We start from the raw sequence: 18,883 nt of genomic DNA on the forward strand, positions 1-18,883 counted from the left end.
AAGTCAGGTCCTGCAGAACCCATTGTTTTATAAGGATGTCTAAATTCATCCATATATTTTTGATCTGGGTCTCATCTCATCCATGTGAGGTTGTTTAATCCCTGCTAGCTGGGCAAGTACTCACTTGCCCAGGTTTTGCACTATCTGGGGGCAGAGAGCAGCTTGTCTTCTAAGTTAAGCTTGACTACACAATATTTAATATACCGAGCAATGAGTCACAGCTGAGTGGGACTTCAGTTGCTGTTTACCATCAGAAATTGGAACTTCACTGCATAAATGCTGTTTTTCTTTTTTGGCTGAAAGCTGGGTGGCAAGAGTGACATGGAGCTGCTGCTTCCTGGGGGCAGAGCAGCACTTGGTTTGACTCCAAAGTCGGTGGGAAGCAGTACTCATAGCACCCTCTCCCTGCTGAGCTCGGAGTCTGACACCCGATGGCATCTCCTCTGCCCTGCTCAGGGGCTCCACACAGAAACTGCTGGTGGTGGGCTTCTCCCATGGGTGTTCTTGCTTCCCAGCTCTGATCACAGCCAGAAGGCAGCTTGGGGCCTAATTTGCACAACAGCAGCTCACCAATAACTTGCTGAACCAAAGACTGACATTAAAAACTGAACTGTGGAGTACAAAGAGTAATCTATGGATTTTAATTCTTTTTTCCAGTTCACCCTCAATGCATATAGTTAGCATAATTCACAGTAGGTTTTTTGTGCAGGGTACTAGCAATCTCTCAGAAGTCTTTCTCAAAGGTATGCAATAAACCTTCTGGAACAAGATTTTCCACACAAGTAATAAGGTATTATAAAGATGGAAGTTGTTTTAAGACGTGCTAGCCACATCTCCATCCTTATGTGATACTTTTATCTTCTAACTAATAAGTAATTCCTTTTTGGGTGAAGAACAGCTATATTGAAATTACAGTAGTATTTTTGCATCATTATGGTTTTTTAAGGGAAAGTTTCCAGGCAGGGATGGCTTAGGCCATTAATGGTTAAATGATTACCTAGATAAAACCATGGTTTTGATCTCTGGTCATATAATTGATTCTTAGTTGTAAAACTAACTAAAAATCTGTAAAAAAAGACAGTTACTAAGCAATTCTCTCTTTGAGAGTTGTTGGAGACTACTCTTTCTTATAATTCTTTATCTCCCAGCAGATTTTTAAAAGCATCACCAATGAAGACTCAGTCCAGGGCCAAGGAAGTCGGAGACTGATAAGTTTTTCACTGTCAGGTAAGTCACAGCTGATAAGTAAGTTTTAAGCCCAAAGAGTTTGGGACTGAAGTTACTAGAACCTTTTATGTACACAAGTGTGTAAGTATATGTATGTATAAATTTATGCATGGATTCTTTGTCTGTACTAGAAGTAATGCTGAGACAAAGAATAAATATCTATGATTATTGCCACACTCTTTTCCTTCAGAGTTACGTGCTTGTTCTTGTAAGTACTTGTTCAAATAGAGTTCTGGGGCCATATTAGCTTTTTCTGTTCACAATTAAATATGTAGGTCACAGAAAGCAAGATCAAAGTCATGTGCTTTATTTACAGAGCAAAATGGATTTGTGGTAGTACTCTGTTCCTTGGAAAGCACTTTCCACAGTCATGGTCTGGACCTGAGGCAGATCCATGTGCTGTGGTGCAGAAGATTCTCTGAATTGCTCAAAAGCGACTCTCAGACTTCTTGAGCCAGAAGACTGCTCTCATTTATCTGCATTGCATGAGGAATGTTTAGCCTCATTACTTGACATGTCACTGCAGGTTTTAAAGGCTTAATATGTTTCCATGTAACAGCTATGAGCCATTTGATCTAGCTTTGCTAAGAACAACATGTAAATCACGTCTGTAGACAGAAACCAGTTTGTCAAAAGAGAATGGTTATGAGCATGACTCTTATTTTGGAGTCTTTTGCTTGCTGGTTTGTTTCCATATTTTTTTAGCTCCTGGAAGACCAAGAGAAAGATGCTTGACTTGACTTGGAAATTCTTTGAGCAGGTAGTACAAAGTGTTACCCTAGTTCAAAAGTTTTACAGGAGTAGGCCTTTAAGTGTGAAGTCCTACTCTTGGACAAGCATCTCATTATGTGATTGGTTTTGGCCATATGATTTATTTCAAGCTTCCCTCTATTAAGGATGCATGTCAGTGCTTTTCCAACTTAGGCAGCTTGTGTGGTTCTTGAGAGGTTGTGTATGATACATAGCAAATCAGACTGACATTGGACAGGGCTTTTTTAACACATGACTTACTTTTGCCCGGTTGCACACTGGACATCCACCCATCAGTTGACAAAACCACAGGTTTAGCTCGACAGAAGTAAGGAAGCATTAATATTTTTTAATGGCCATAAATAATCTTAAACAGAAAATGTGGCCCAGAACTAGTTACAGTTTTTCATTCTCTCAGATTCTTTGGCCTAGTAAGCCAAGAGGTGTCAATAGTAATTTGTGATTTCAAGAGTAGTAAAATGTGGGATCAGTGGGCCCTTTTATGAACTAGAGTATCTAATTTACAGCTTGATTTAAAGTATATGAAGACCATACCTCATAATGCATTTGGGATATCTTATTCATGTGATTCATAAGCAATTAATCTGCATATATATAACATCCATATTCACAACATCATCACAGCCAGGTATATGAAAGGCTTTGATAAAATAATTTAGCAGTTATTTTATCAAAAATCTAAGTTATCAAAATAGTTCCATTTCAGTCTTTCTGAAATTAACAGATTAACATATCACAAGGATTTATTTATTACCTTCTTAGTCAACACCACAGAAACAAAATGTTGTCTCTCGCAAAGCAAAATTATTGCTATTCCTATATCTGCTGTGCCAACCAATAAAATGCAGCTCAAGGCAGACCTCCCAGAGGCATCAGAAGGAATAGGGATTCCTTTCCATTTGCACCCCTATTGCAGCCGTAACCCCTCTATTGTCACGAGTCCTTTTTGCTCATACAAGGTTTTCCTTTTCAATATCTGTATTTTAGTATACTGTCATCTTCAGTCATTAGTTAATAGAGTCATTACTTAAAAGTTAGGTTTCCAAATTGTGGTTGATTTAGTTGCAGTTAAAAAAAAAAAAGTGGCTGGAGTGTCATTAATGTGACTGGAGCCCATTGCACCAACACAGAGGTATCATGCCCTAAGCAGTCTGTAATCTAACAAATGCAAGACGAGCTATGCCTTCTGCCATATAATTTTTTAGAAGAAAAAGTTATTAGAGTGGGAGAGAAAAATCTCAAAGTAGGCCAAATCACAGGAAATGCTGAGCAATATGAGTGCATTTCAGCTGCCTTGTATTGCTTTTTCTACCGCTGAGAGAGTCCAGTGAGACCCTATGTTAAAATGAACTGTGTGGAAACAAAGTGCTTTATTCTTTCTGTAGTTTATTGAGTATTTGGTTAGATAAAATCCAACTGTTTCACTGGAGGGTATTTTTGAGAAAAGATTTCTGGAATGAATGTCAACCAATGAAAAAGGTGTAAAATGATCCTTGAAGGCACTAGCTTCTTGAGAATGGAAATAGCAGAGTTTGCGCTACGTCATTAGGAGAGTTGTTTACTTCATGTTTGCTTCCTTGAGACTGGAAGTTGTTCCTGTGAAAGGCTGGTTTAGATTAATAGGTTCACTGGCAACACTGGTCTCAAAGAAGATAATTTGCCATGATTAAGCTTCTTAATAATTTTTATGATGACTGTATTATTATAGCTTTCATTATTTAAAATACCAAGAGAAATATTTTAAGCCTAATTTAGCTAGACTGAAAAAAGCCTTTAAGGAAAACTCTGCAGTCCACTTTGCATTTACTTTTCAAACGTGCCTTTTCCACTGTTCCCAGTGAATGTCACACTTCCAATAAGGTGGCTGAAAAGCATCAAAGCTCTCTTACATGAAGTACAGAAGGAAAAAATGTGCTAAGCTTCCTTAGATGTACCAGCTACTTCACTTGCTGGTTCATGGTTTAACAGCAGTATAATGCATTTGCTGAAAGGCCCTAAAACCAGTCTTGTTGGATGGTATATTTAGAAAGTGTTATCATGTGGTTTGCATAATATGCCTCCTAGCTCTATGCTGCATCAAATAAATTTTTCCAGGCTTTAATATTTCACATATCTCATGGTTTTGCACACTTTATTTATAAGTGTCCTTGGGGAACAAATTACCAGAAGATCTGAATATTTCACAAACATTCAGGCATTTATCTCCATCACACATCTCTGAGAATCTTGTTAGTTGTTTTTGTGTGGTTTTCAGACCAGATATTCAAGTAATAATAGTTGTCAGTTTATAGAAGATAGAGAATAAATCACAACTGAAAATAGTATAAGGTCTGCTAAGGGTCATTATGACAGTAGTTGTTAGCATGAAATGCTTGTTCAGAATGCAGATATTTAACGCCCTTTATTTTCCAACAATTTTTTAAATCCTAGTGACTGACTTTATAACTACTAATCCCATACTTTTTTCTTACTTGTCAGATCTTGTGTCAAGGTGAGGTGGCTTTTTACCCTGTCCAGTACACATTGTGCCTACGAGGTATGCCTAGACTAGCAGTTTGAAAGGCCTCAGAAGGCTTTGAACTCAACTGCCCCGTTCTCCTATTTAACACAGGACACCTTTCCCCGTGGTGGTGAGCTTTGTGTGAGTTTGGCTCAATGATATCTCACAGACAGGTGTGTAGTCAGGATCTGAGGATACCAAGATGGTGCTTTGCAGTGATAAAAACACCCCCTTGCTGTGATAAGCTGTTCATATTAACAGTTCAGACTTTTTCTGTGTTTTCATTCCTGATGAAGATGATCAAAAAGGTAGCCCGTCTCTCAGACATTTTGGAATAATTAATTCCATACTGCTTGTCTTTTATTAATGCACCTATTTTCTTCCTAATATGTCTACTGACCTTTATTTAAACAAATGAGAAACCATTTTGTTTTTCTTTGAAGCATTTATAGCTAGAGAAAAAAAATTTCTTCTATATTTTACTGTCTTTAATGTTTTGCCTGGGAGCCCTGTGACCGAAACATTTTGGTTTATCTGATCCACTTAATCTTTTTTTTTTAATCTCAGACCTTAAAATACCTTCTTCTGCAACTACACTAGCCCTTTCTTTTTTCCCTGCATTTTATTTTAAAATAAAAGTGAAGTCTGTCTGTCTGTCTTTATGTCTGTAATTTCTGAGAGCAAAAAGAAGCACTTAATTTAACCTTTTGCATATCGTCAGTTGCAGAATCTCATTCAGTAGCTGATCAAGTCAGTCATCTCTTGTGCTTCAAGTAGTATCTTTCTCAATTCCTCTGCATTAGTTTGCTGTGTTGGATTTTAATACTTCCTGTCATTGCACATTACTGTTTGATTTCTAGAATAGAGTCCTTAGTATTTGCTTCTTGAAATCTAATTAATATCAGATGCAGTACTTCTGCAAATCCAGGCTCACCTTCTTCCGAAGAGGTAAATGCCAAATGAAGTTTGGTATGATACACTGCTTCATGAGTCAAATTGGCATTTTAGTAAATGCAATATTGCTGTACTCTTACTATTGAAATGTTGTTCCACTGACAGTAACTAAAAGTATTGCTTCAAGAGCACAAGGCTGAGAGGCAGTACCTGTCTGCCTCTCATTGAATCTTGAGCAAGCAGAGTTTTGTTGTTCCTTTCTTTGAAGCCATGCCTATATCTTAGGCAGCTCAGCTCAGTAGATGAACTGCTGCACTCTGAGACAGGTTCTTCTTGTTCTGTCCAAGGTCTACCAAAGAGATACTGACATATCAGCACCCTGGAAATTACCTTCTCTCATTGTTAGTCTGTCCAGATACCAGTCCTGTTAAAGTATCTTTTTTCAGTGTCAGAACCAGAGCTGATAGCTCTTCAGGAATTCACAAAGGAAATTTGAAGAAAAATGATGGATTTGTCCATTGACATCCAAATTAGCAGCTCTTTAGTGGTGATGGATTATGAAGATGGTTTATTGTGCTTTGATACAAGAACTATCAGGATCTCAGTAAAATGACAGTATTTTTTACTTTCTGCCATTAATTGAACAGATCATAGAATAAATTCCATTTTGGTATTCTTCAGGCCAGATCATCATATAAATTGACCATGGCCATTCCAGTAAGACTGGGGTCTTTCCAGTGTCCTATGAACTTCATAAGTTCTGGTTTTAGGTATATTCTGGGCAAGTTTGGCATAACTCAAGATGTCTTCATTCCCTCAAGGGGTCAGATGGCTCATAAGGAATATGTCTCATTGCCTGGTCCTGAGATCATGAAGCCGGTATGCTAAATATGAAAAATGTGAATTTGGTGGGTTGACTATAGAATTTCTTAGGGTTAATAACCTCTGAATAAGTGCCAATATAGACACCTGCATGACATCAATTGTCATCACTTGGATGGTGCTTGGGAACACAAAGAACATTCAATATTTGGCATTTGTTGAAAGGAATTCACCATCTGTTTTAAAATATCAGTATCAGTTTCTCAAAAGTAGTAGCTCTGCTACTTACTAGTCTTTGACCCTTCTGTTGGGCTGTAGACTCTGGAATCTTCAGTAGAATATTCAGTAGAATATGTGCCATCAAGAGACCAGAGGGACTGAGTCTTTTTAAGACACATTTATAAACTGCACAGAGTAGTCTTGTGTGCTATTTCTAGGATAATTCCATTGGCAAAGTTATCTCTTGGGAAGAACAGCTTTGAGCTCCCTGAACTTACTCCTGACATATTGATGACCAGACTAAATGTAATTAATTTAGATAACAGACTGCTCCAGAGTCTGGTTCTCTGTCTGATTCTCCATCCTTTTCTGTCATGCTCCTATATGGAGCATGGGTCTGGTTGAATACCTTGCTATGTCTGTGGGGAATTGAAAAACTTGAAATACTATCTTTATGGTAGTTTTGCTCATTATTTCTGTCAGAGAATCTCCTTGCTGAGCATGACAAAATGTGACTTCCCTGAGCTTTTGGAAGCTTAATAACTTGTATTGAGGCAAAATCAAACATTGTAAAACACAGATGAGTTCTAGCTGAGTTGTTGGAATTTACATCCCCACCTGGCTCCAATAAATGCACTGGTTCACCACAAAATAGTCTCCATCACTATCCAGCCACCAGTGCCCCAAAGTTTGTCATGCCTCATGGCAAATAGATTTGCTAAATGATTCTTTATAATGCAGACAGGGAAGTCTATGGCACACCTTTGGGACAGAGGGTACATGCATGCAAGTGACCCAGTGTAAAACTTCCTTAGGTCTCATCCAGGCGCCTGGAAAACAGCATATATGGAAAGAAAGCTCTGGAGTTGGAACAAATTCATAAGTCACTTGGGGACAGCAGCAGGCAGCAGTTAGTACAAGCCATTTTTCTCCAGTGAAGACAGCCTAGCTGAAATAGAATGCATGTACTTAAAAGTTGTGCAAGTCTGTGGCAGAGAAAGGCTGTAATTACTTTGTCTTTACCTGGATTTCTTCCTTCTGTCATCTGTCATGAGAGATGGCCTGACATTATTAAACTGTTAGATGTATATAACCTCTTTCACACTAAAGTGTGATTTATGACTAAATGAGAAACTGGCATATGGTATATTATTAAAAATATGGTCTATTTTTTAAGAGACTGGATGAAAATACACCTTTTCAAACCATAGATGAGTTATCTTTGTAGCATTTCATCATATGCCTCCAAGAAACACACTCTAGAATTACATTGTACAGCAAGATATGTCCCAGCCTTTTGGAATTCATTTATTCAACCAAAGATTTAAATTCAGTTAGCTTCAGACCTTCACCTAAAAGTTTAGTATTTTCTGAACCTTTTTCTGAAATTGATAGAGAAAAATATTTGCATTTGGGAAGGCAGAATGGCTGTGATTCTTCTGTTGGGGAGTTATGCTGGAGTGATAAGAATTACAGCAGCAGGTTACAGCAGATAGTTGCAGGACCTACAGATAAGTTTTGCTTCAAATGAAATGAAATTCTGCTTGTCTGCAGATATCCATGTAGCTTTATTAAGAGCTTTTTGAATTTTGATGCTCTGTTTTTCACAGTGATGAGAATTTGCGGTGAGATATATAATTGGGATATTTGTCCTTGGGAAAGCTAATTCTGCTAGCCCTATTCATACTCTGGACAATAAAATTGAAGTTTCTAACTGACTTTTGTTTTTTTTAATCTGCATTACTGTGTAATTTCAATAAGAAAATCACACAAATAAAATTTTGTGCCATGTGCTTTGCTAAATTACTTTTTTTCTCCTCATCTGAATACAAAAATGAGACTATTAACTGAGTGGGAGTACCTTCATTTTCATGGCTGTGCTCTAATTCCCATTACTGGAAAGAGGCTGATAGGTCATCCTCAATGTATTTTCTTTATGATACATGATCTATAAGTATACATAATTGAGTGCTAGGTATTTTCTATCAGTAGAAAAATATCAGTATTTTGTTACTCAGTGGTACCAAAGATAGCATGGTCTCCCTTTAAAGGAAAAAAAAAACCAACGCAGAAACATATACAGCAATGAATATTTCAGTTTCGGACTCTTTTCAGGAAGTATCAGAGAGAAAGAAAATAAGATCCCAGAGGTCTTTCTCTCCTTTCATATGTTAGCAGCCTGAGCTAATGCACTGCTGGTCCTTGTCATTCATACTCATCTTGCAATGTTGGTTTCAATTTTTTTAATGCATTTCTAACAGTACAACTTCCAAAGCAAAAGAATTTGCCATATAGGATTTCAGCAGGGCTGTTAGATGAGATACATGTGGCTACACAGAGATTTTGCACTCAGAAAACAAAAAAAGGTGGGGGGGGGAATAAGTATTATCTTTTTGAAGCAGATGATTTTCTTTGTGTGATAGGATTGCTAGGACTGTGGCAGTACATAGTTTCAGCAATGTACTTTCAAATAAGCTCTTAGCAGTGATGTCCTCTACTTTTTGTTTGTTTGTTTGTTTTTTGGTTTTTTGTTAGAGAATGTGTCAAGAATGAGATTCTTAAAATACAGTCTGTTTCAGGGCCATCTGTCCAACAGCTTTTGAATATGTGCAGCATGAATTGTTGATGGAATTGATTGGTGGAATAGATGATTAAAACCAATGGAAAGAAAAGCAATTCTTTTTAACTTGCACATTTTATTGTGTTGGCTACTACCATATGTTAAGGAAGCAACACACAACTGGGTTTGATATAGCTATTTTCTGGAAAAAATACTGATGATGGTGTGCAGTGTGTATGATTTTCAGAGTCATCCAAAATATCTGCCTTGAGGGTTTTTCATGGTCTCCCACAACCTGCCAGAATAATTGGGGTTTTAATCAGAAGAGAGTTAGAAGACTGTGAAAATTAATGTTTTCAAAAACTGCCAGAAGAAAAAAAATGTGTTTAAATTGAATGTTTAGGTATGCATCTCTGCAGTTTTAGAAACCATTATGTCTAATACTTTTTATCTCCCCAATACAGCAAGAGGAAATAGGCAGAATGCAGTACAGTGCTTATACCCCGATGTGAAATAAATCTTTAAATAGAGGAGAATCTCCATGCAAAGAGTTGTGGAAAATAAATTAGCTACTGAACTCCCTAATAGGAATAAGTGCTTCTATGTGCCAAAGAAAGCTTAGAAATGCATCTGGAAAAAGAGAAGATCGAGGGGGTCAGTCTGTGTCAGTTGAGCTAAAATTAATGATATACCAGCAGATTAGTTTGCATTTCACCAGCTTCATAGGGATAGATCATAATGGGCATTGTGTCTTTCTTCAGAATGTTATGGGGAAATTTTCAAATAAGTATCTGGGCATTTTCTGTGTGTGCAACATATATTATGCTCCCTGGGAGTTCTGCAGTTGTAAAACCCTGCTTAAAATTTGGACATTATAGACAAGAGTTTTCCTAAGGTGAAGTTAACCCATGCAGGGTTTAAAGTGGGAAAACATGTAAAATGACTTCTTATATAGAAAAAAGTGGTGCAAAAGGTAAGATCTGTACAGTGGTAAAATTGATACCTAGGAAAAATGGCATCCATTGGGTGCCAAATGCCATGACTTTGACATTAAATGACAGGATCTCTTTTTCAGAGTAGTCCTTCCACTACAGTCAGGCTGAGCAAGTGCTCAGCTTATTAGAAAAATAAGTGTATCACTTGAAGTTGCATAAATATTGATTTAGAAGCTGAATCAGTCTGCACAATCAGGCTGTAAACTTGCAGTTTCATTATGTAACAATTTGTAAATTCTAAATCACAAGATCATTAGAGTTTGGCATTATATTGCCTTACAATAAACATAGTGAGCTTTTTCACATTCCTGCCATGTTGTTTAAGTTCATTACCAGTTCCCTATGTACTGTTCCTAGCATACCAAAGAGATGCCTGGATTGTGAAAAAGAATCTGGTTCTTTGCTTTTCAGATTTCCAAGCTTTTGGTCTGAAAAAAGGGATGTTCTTCAATCCAGATCCTTATCTGAAGATTTCCATCCAGCCTGGAAAACATAGCATCTTTCCAGCCCTTCCTCACCATGGACAGGAGAAAAGATCTAAGATCATCTGTAACACCGTTAACCCTATCTGGCAAGGAGAGGTAAGCAGCTGGAGAGTTAAGCTGAGACTTTTCTTAAAACATGGACATTACTCTAGTACTATCCTTTTTTTTTTCTTTTCATTGTGTTCTTGACTAAATAGTTGTTGACCTAACTGTGCTTGATGTATTCTATGACTACTTGTCTCAGTAATTAGCTACAAAGACAGGTGGTACATTAAAACTTCCAGTATACTTTCAGTGTAGGTTGTACTTCATTGGTGCAGTTTATAAAGTTTTTAATAAATGAAGGCAGGCATAAAACAGAATTGAAAAAGAAACTTGCATACCATGAAAGGCTGCTGCTAGATTGTTATAGTGTTCTTACACAGAGACATTATATGAAGCACAACAAGTACAGCATGAAAATAAAGAGAAGCAATATGATTGAAAAGTATCAATGGCAACACAAATCAAAGGCAACTTTGGCACATTTGGCCATCACCTTGAAGAAAGAGTCTGTAGTCTGCTTCTTTTTGTTGGAAGGACTTGTACATATTAATGAGATCTGAGAGTTCAATTGCTGCCTGCTGTTTTTAAATTACATGCAAAATGGCAATAGGCAGCAAAGAATAAGGAATCTCTTTGGAATTAAAGGAGCCTGACATACTGGGTGTGATTTACTGGTGTGCTCTGTCACAACAATATCTCCACTGCAGGAAAGAGTAAAAGTAAATAAATACACTGCACAGATTTATTCAAATTAAAATGCAAATTGTAAAGTAGCTGAGGGATAATTAGGTCAAACTCTGTAGAGATGGAGCTGTGAGTGGGCAAAAAGACAGCAGAAATAAGATTGAATTCTCCTACCTGGAGAAACTAGATACCACATCAGGTTATGTGCTGGGTGGGGGAGGTTGTATGACTGGAAAAACAACCTTGAAACTAGTCAGAGAAAAATGCCTTCTAGCAGGACTTAATTGAGGACATTGTTATGAGGCATCCACCAAGTGATAACTTCTCTGTGGAGCCAAGCATCAGATGTATCTGGTTGAGAGGTCTCAGGTCCAGCTGTGGAGATGGTCAAGCTAGAACTGGCATGGAGGATCAGGCAGTTGGCAGAGACCTTTCAGTGAAGTGCATAAGACCCAGAACTAGAGGGGAGCAGGTATGAAGGGGAAACTTGCTCTCTGTGTGTGATACTCAGTACATAGGCTCTGATAAAATGTCACGGGTGTCTTCTCCTCAAGCTGTGCCAAATGGCTGAGTTTGTGGGCTGACATTTCTTTTCCAAGTGGAGTTTGGCAGTAAGAGAAGGAGAAACAATGAAATGGCCTAATTATGGACATGGGAAGGCAAAAGAGCACAGCTGGCTTCCAGCTTTGCTGTTCAGCCCCCAGGTTTTCTTGATCGCGTGCAAGTGTGCTGCTTCTCCCTTTCTGTTGTTAGCCTGTGAGGGGCAAGGGAGTGTAAAACAGCCAAGCCATGGTTCAGCATGTTCTCCTTCTGCCTTCTCCTCAGCTGATATTGGGATGTTTAACTGCATGCATTTGTGCTGCAGTCTGTGCAATCAGCCTGTCTGAACTCCTTGTTTTGTTACTGAAATGCTGCATTGGTTTCTGCTATACAGAAGACCATAGGCCTGATTTTCTGCAACCTTCATGGGACAAGGGGAGAAGGAAGACTGAAAACTGTTGCTGAATCATGGTGGTAGCCATTCTTCTGTCCACCCTTTTCACTCATGGATGTGAATATATGAAGTGACAAAATACTGAGGACTTGTAGCCATTTCATTAAGAGTATCAGTCACAAGTTGTTTTTGCAAAAACAAATTTTAGCGATGTATTATTTCAGAAGGATTATTCTTTTCTTAGATTCTCTATCACTCCATGTGAATAGAAGGCAAATGTTCTTTTTTTTTCAATTGAATGACCTATCTGATTTGTATTGGATGCTAAACTTGAAAAAATCTGGAATAGGGAAATAAAATTATTGAAATATCTGCAGACTAGGATCTTTCTATATGTTCTTGATTATCCTTGAGCAAATTCAGAAAGAGTCAATTCAGTTTTCAAGGGCTTCAGCACTAAAAGTCCTACAGACTAAAAAATGACTGATTTACTTATATTAATTAATTCTGGTATTCTTCCTCATATACTTACCAGGCTGTTCTGTTTGTATAGTAACCACCTGCATTATACAAACATGCTGGGAGCACCCTGGTACCTCAGGCAAATTTTCATCTGTCTCATGTAATATTGATGATCATCTTCACTTCATAGGCTGTTCAAATGCTGTTCAGCACAAGTTATCCTGACTTAAAGCTATTCTTCCATTGCTCTGATTTGCAGTACTTTGTACAAGGAGACATAAGGAAATGGAAATTTATTACAGATAAGGAGTAGCAAGTGACAATTTGACACTTGCAGCAGGGCTCACCGTAAAGGTGAAAGAGGCCTCACACTGAGAATTGTTCGCTGAGACAAGTTAAAGCTCAAGGTGGTGACTTCTCCTGATAGAGAGACATCATTTTGAACATGTTTCTGTATGTTTCCACATGCTCTTCAGAAACATCTGTAATGTTAAATAAGTGAGTGCCTGGAAACCACATGGCACTGGACAGCTTGACTCTAGAGTCCCAGATTAGGCAGATATTGCCCTGCCAGCCCAGACAGCTGCAAAAGCACAAAAGGTGAATAGTCCTATCATGCTCGTTGGAGATAAAATGCAAAGAAAATCTCAGAAGGAAGTGCCCATTTCCCAACTCTTGTGTATATGTAGTGGAATTGAGAAGGGTGGATGCTTATCTTCTAATATAGATAGTAGAAAAGTGATGATACTAATGACACATGAAAAATAATAACAATACTTCCATACTGTTTCATATTGAAACAATGTGTGTGCTGTCATATGGTTTGGAAACAGCTCATTTAAAAAGATTTCATTTTTCAGAAATCAGTGAAGTGATATACAGTTCAGACAAGTAGTAGATCGCAGGAACAAAGCAAAGTGGTTTAAAAAGTAGTACACATACCTCCAACTGGATAGCAAAAAATTCTATGGTTTGGCAGATAAAGTACTTAAGGTTTCTGGACTTTACCTTAGATATATTTATGGTATTTCCTTCTTAACTATGGCAGCTTGAGCAGACTGTTTCCTCAATTCTTGTTTTATTTACTGGTGAGTGGAAGGAGAGCTCTGAGGAATGGCCGATGAGATGACTGTAAAAATTGGCTGATGCAACCGCTCAGCGTATTTAAAGTAGTAGGAGTGTCATCTGTTAAATAACACATTGAATTTCAACTCCAGTAATCTAACTCTGGAGGAGTAGATTGCCCTAAAATGGGAGTCCACTACTAGGTTAAAAACAATCTCAGCTTCCTGCAGTTTCACTCCTTGTTTCTTTGCCTCAGCTTTTACAAACACTATTAAAATATTTTTGAGACAAAAGAGTGTTTGGAATGGCTGCCTTATCACTCTGAGGACAGCCACATTTCACTAGTGAATTAATTGATGTGAATAAGCAGAGAGCAAGAGTGCTTAACAAGTAGCAGTTAGTATGTCAGATCTGATACACAGATGTACAGGATTTTCATGCTCTTTGCACCTCAGATAACTCACAACCTTTCAAAAATATTGCACTTGAATAATTTCTCACGTAAGCTGTCTCTTGAGATTACCAATGCAAAATCAGAAGAAGGAAGCACCCAGGGGCTTGAACACCAGTGGAAGGTGGCTTCTGTAGTGCACGCCATCATCAGTGATAGAAGCACTGAGTTTGGATGCTGCCTTCAGGAATGCCAAGATGCAACTGACTCTCTGAGTGCTGGTGTGTGACTGCTTTACTTAATGCAGAGTTATAACTTGGGCAATGATTCTGTGATCCTGAATGCTGAACTGGTATGTGACAGACCACCCAGCAGTTCTGGGACTGAAAAACATTTGCCAAAGTAGCCAGATCAGGCAGTAAGGGGTTTATGTTAGCTCTCTTCCTCTCTAGACGCTTTATGTTGGCTGATAAAATGGGTGCTACCTGATGTAGCACAAACCTAGAGTCATACAAGCAGGGGATACTTGAGCAAAGCTGATTCTTTCCAGAGCAGAGTAAAACCATTGAAGAAGACGTTTTAATATATTTGAATCAACAGTATAAATTTAAACTAAAGTGGGTTGTGCTTGGTCTGATTTTGATCTAATATTCAGAACACTAGAATGCTGTCAGCCCTACCATGGTCTCACAGCACCATTCCATAATTTCAACAGAAGACCAAAATAAAAGCCGCAGAAACATCACACTGACTGAACTCCTTACTGCCAAATACAAAAGAATATGCTGTAGAAACTTGGAGGCCTTCACACCTAAGCATGAAAACAATATACAGGTGAAGTCAAATCTAGATCCTGAATTTAGTATGAGTTTCACCAAAAGTGTCATCAGGACTGAGTGAAGCCTTGTGGGTGGTAGCTTCCCTGTCTAACATTTCTGCACACATGTCCAGGTAAAGAGTAAAACATTGTTTGACTACACAGACAAGCTGTAGCTTTACAGCTACTGATTTTAATATCTGTTGATGATTGAAGTGTGAAAGCCCAAGACAACTTCAGCTTCTTCAGGAATGGGTTGTGGTGTGAAAAATCATCTAGAGTTTTTTTTAGGATGTTATTCTTCTAGAACTGCATTTTACTTGTAACTTCTGCATCTAGAAGACTATTAGTCTTGCTAGCTTTGTATACTAGTGATGATGAGAGTCTTCAGATATTTTCAGTCTTTGCTGTGCTAATAAATTTGTAGACAATTTTGAGATGAATCTGAGGGAGAAATCCAGAAAGCCAATTTTCTGAAGGCCCTATCTGACTTGGAAGGAGTTCAGTAGAAAGGAATGAATCAGAATTTAGAACATCAACATGTGCATTTATGTGAATCCCTTTTATGTTAGGGGAAAAAACCCTCAACAATTGTGCCATGCCATAATAATAAAGAACTGCATTGGATTTGTCCCCCTGCAGTCACCGCTGTGTTCCAGCAGTCTCTCATAGTAGGAATAGGCATGTCCCCACCCACAGCAGCAGTGGAGCTCTGTCCTTGGCACTACTGACTCTGCAGTATTTTGTCTTGTCACTAAGGATTACTGTAGAAAGCTTAAGAAACTGGAATTCTTGATGAGCTTATCCAGCTGTTGGTGCAAAGTAGTGTTGTATGGGAAAATAATGACATGTAGAGGAGGTTTTTGAATGAAGAACAGAGTAATACAGACAGAAAGTGGCATGTGCAGTAAGACTAATTGTTTCATTGGAGTATTTAAAACAAAACCCACTAATGAAATATTCAGCTGAAAGAATAAATTTATCTTCATCCATCAAATGTAATTCACAGCCTTTTAAGATTTACTTCTGCTTGTATCATCCCTGTACATGAAGGATATCAGAAATAAATTTTATTTTTAATTTTATTGCTTATTCAACTCCAAATCAAGAGCCCAATTCTTTCTGTCACCAGTGTATTAATTTATCTATCTTTATTATACTGACTTTATTATACTGTCTACCAATTATTATACTGACTGTTTTAAAAGAATTTGGCTCACCCATAACTTGTCTGATTGGTGCTGATGGACGTGCCCTGTTAATTTCAGCAATTTCCTTGATAGTGCTATTGAGTCACTGGGATCCGTCTGTATTCAGAGATGCAAACAAGTTTGGTAAAAATAAAACATGGAAATGAATCACCACCAGTTGCTGGCTCTCTATGAAAACTATTCCAAGGTCTGGAAGTTGTTCTATTCTCTTATAAATGGATACAGATGCATTCTGCCAGGTCAGCATTAGCATGGGCCTTTGTTCTTTACCTTATATGTCATGCATTAAGGTCCCCTCAAGATCTGTTCACATTAATTAAAATAATCATCTGTGTCTGTAAAACCATTGCTGAGCCTGGAAGCAACTAGGCACTGAAAAGTAGGTTACTGTCTGAAACTCTTTCAGTGGTGTTTACTACAGCGTTTACAGATCGTGCTTGAAGATGCCAGCAGTAACGTAAAATCAGATATACATTTAGATCATTGAGATGGTGTGAGAGTATCAAAGTCTCAGCTGATTCTAGGTAGCTTCGATCCTGATGTCTGATTCTGATTCACTCACTGTGAGAGTGAATCTCCTGGAGGCAGCTGTGTAAAATCTGTGTAAATGAAAGGAGAATCCTAATGACTTATTAATGACCAGAGCCAAAATTGATGATACACTACTTAACCCAAGAAGAGTTAACATGTCAATATGTTGCTGTGATTTTCTTTATCATGCCACTTTTGCTCTTTACTCTCCCTGCATTTTTGTATTTCTGTGGAAATAATTAATTATACCTTATTGATTTTTGATGCCTGAGAAAATATCAGCTAAAGCTTTTCCATTGGCAGGAGCATTTTAAGGATGAGCCTGGTACAGATTCTCTCTCTCAGTGTGTAATAAGTTGTGCAATAATGCTGTAGCTCTTCTGTTAGTGAGGAATTAAAACGATCTCTCTACTGTCCTCTACTCCCTCTTTGCATTAAATGCATAGGAACAAAGCATCATTGCATCTCTTGCCACTGTAGCAAGTGGGACAGGCATTGACAAATGGCTGAAGAAGTGGGGAAAGTAGAGAGATGTAATGACTTTGCATCTAGAGCAAGTCTGTTTCCTCCTAGACATCATAATTCCAGAGAGATGCAATCGCACCCTAAAAAGGAAATAATTGAAGAAGACATTGGGAAAATAATACACACACTAACTTGTTCTATTGATCATGGTTTGTAACAATTCTCTGGGTCTGTCTATAATAGTATTTGTGTTCCATACGAGAGATCCATTTCAAAGCAAATCTCCTGCTCTCCCCACTAAAGACACTGCTTGTCAGTGCACTTCCAGAAGTGCATGAACTCAATTACTCTCAGCAGAAGGGAAGTGACCAGATGTGCTCCAGGAGTGCACCAAGCACTTTTCAGACAATAAATGGGAGTGAACTCAATCCAGGGCACCAGCCTGGAGTCACTTCATGGTAAAACCCTTGCAACACGTCTGGATGTGTTAGGTGCAGAGCACCAGCTGCTTTGCTCTCCAGACCCACTCACATTGTACCATAAATCTTCCTAATGCAGACATGGCCAAGGCGTTCCAGAGGTTAGGAAACATCAGCCTCTCCAAGGCCTCCTTTCTGCAGCTCACAAGTGCTATTTTTCCCCAGTACACCAGGGATTGTCAATCATTCCTTGTTCAGACTTTCAGACACCTGACAGACAGCCATTTCTTCTAACAGTCCTAATACTTTTCTAGAGGAAGTTAAAAAGGTTTTCCCCTCTGGAGGGTCTGTACTCTTTTCCAAAACCTCTAACTCATGGGGGTTTTCAATCTGGGATTCTTCCAAATGCAAGGGCAGCTGGTTCAGTACCTCATCCTTTCAGTGGAGGCCCTCCTCATCTTTCCTATAAAGGAGAGCTCTTGCATCCCTAGCTGGTAAGGATCAGATACCACATTGACAAGGTGGGGTCAGAAGCTGTTTCTAGGGCCAGGCCCTCTGCTGAGGCAGTCTGCTGTCTCCTTTGTGGAGTCTGCTCTGTCGTGTGTCATCTCAAATTAAAAGAATTTGAGATTTTGCAGCAAGTTGGCTGTAAAAATAAACAGGGCAATGCACTGGTACTTACTGGCTTGGGCTAATCAGTGAACAGAGATTTAACTTCTTATTTGTTACCTGCTTATCCACTGACTGCTGTACATCATATATAAATTTGTGGTCTGCCCATTACTTGCAAGAGTTTTGTTCCCTACATTTCATATAATGCATTTTACTTTAATTTTGGTTGTGGATCAAGTGAAAACTTCAAGTTCTTATAATCACTTAAATAAATTGCTGTGAATTGTTTTTTACAGCTGTCCTGTTGTCTGCTATTATCCAAACAAGCACCTAATCAGTCAGTCATTAGACAAAGTTTTCTTCTTGGGCTCTGGACTTGAAACTGTAGCTATTCTGGTAGATAAGTTACCACCTTTGTTGAAATCCATTACTGCCTTTGAGATTTTTTCTATTTGAGTAAAAGAAAGGCTCAGATAGAGTCACAAACCACTTCCATGAAGCCATTGTCAAGTTTGGTGGACCTCTGAACAGCTGGAGAGGCTAAAGCTTTGGAACAAGTCATGACATTAGAATTTAAAAAACTGCTGGAAATTATACTTTCACTTTGTTTTTTGACTGTGGAAAAAAAGAAGCCCATTTATGTAAACTTCAGTATACTCTTCTACAGTTACTCTCAGTTTAAAATTTAGGTTAGTGACTTTGTATTCCAGCAGGTTCCATGAAATTCTTGACCAGTCTTGCAGGGTTTGCACTAGTAGTTGTGATTCAAAGGAC

General features: G+C 38.3%; 1 protein-coding gene across 3 annotated transcripts in view; it reads left to right on the forward strand.

Annotated features, from left to right (window-relative positions):
* The window catches only part of HECW1 (HECT, C2 and WW domain containing E3 ubiquitin protein ligase 1), a 260,599-nt gene that overhangs the window by 163,403 nt on the left and 78,313 nt on the right, over window positions 1-18,883 (forward strand). For all 3 annotated transcript variants that reach the window (XM_030944240.1, XM_030944239.1, XM_030944241.1), the window contains 2 exons: window positions 1,152-1,227; window positions 10,400-10,569. In XM_030944240.1, the coding sequence (XP_030800100.1) occupies window positions 1,152-1,227; window positions 10,400-10,569 (246 nt within the window). The remainder of the gene's footprint in view (window positions 1-1,151; window positions 1,228-10,399; window positions 10,570-18,883) is intronic.

Source organism: Camarhynchus parvulus, chromosome 2 (assembly GCF_901933205.1).
Source record: "Camarhynchus parvulus chromosome 2, STF_HiC, whole genome shotgun sequence".
NCBI classification, from domain to species: Eukaryota; Metazoa; Chordata; class Aves; order Passeriformes; family Thraupidae; genus Camarhynchus; species Camarhynchus parvulus.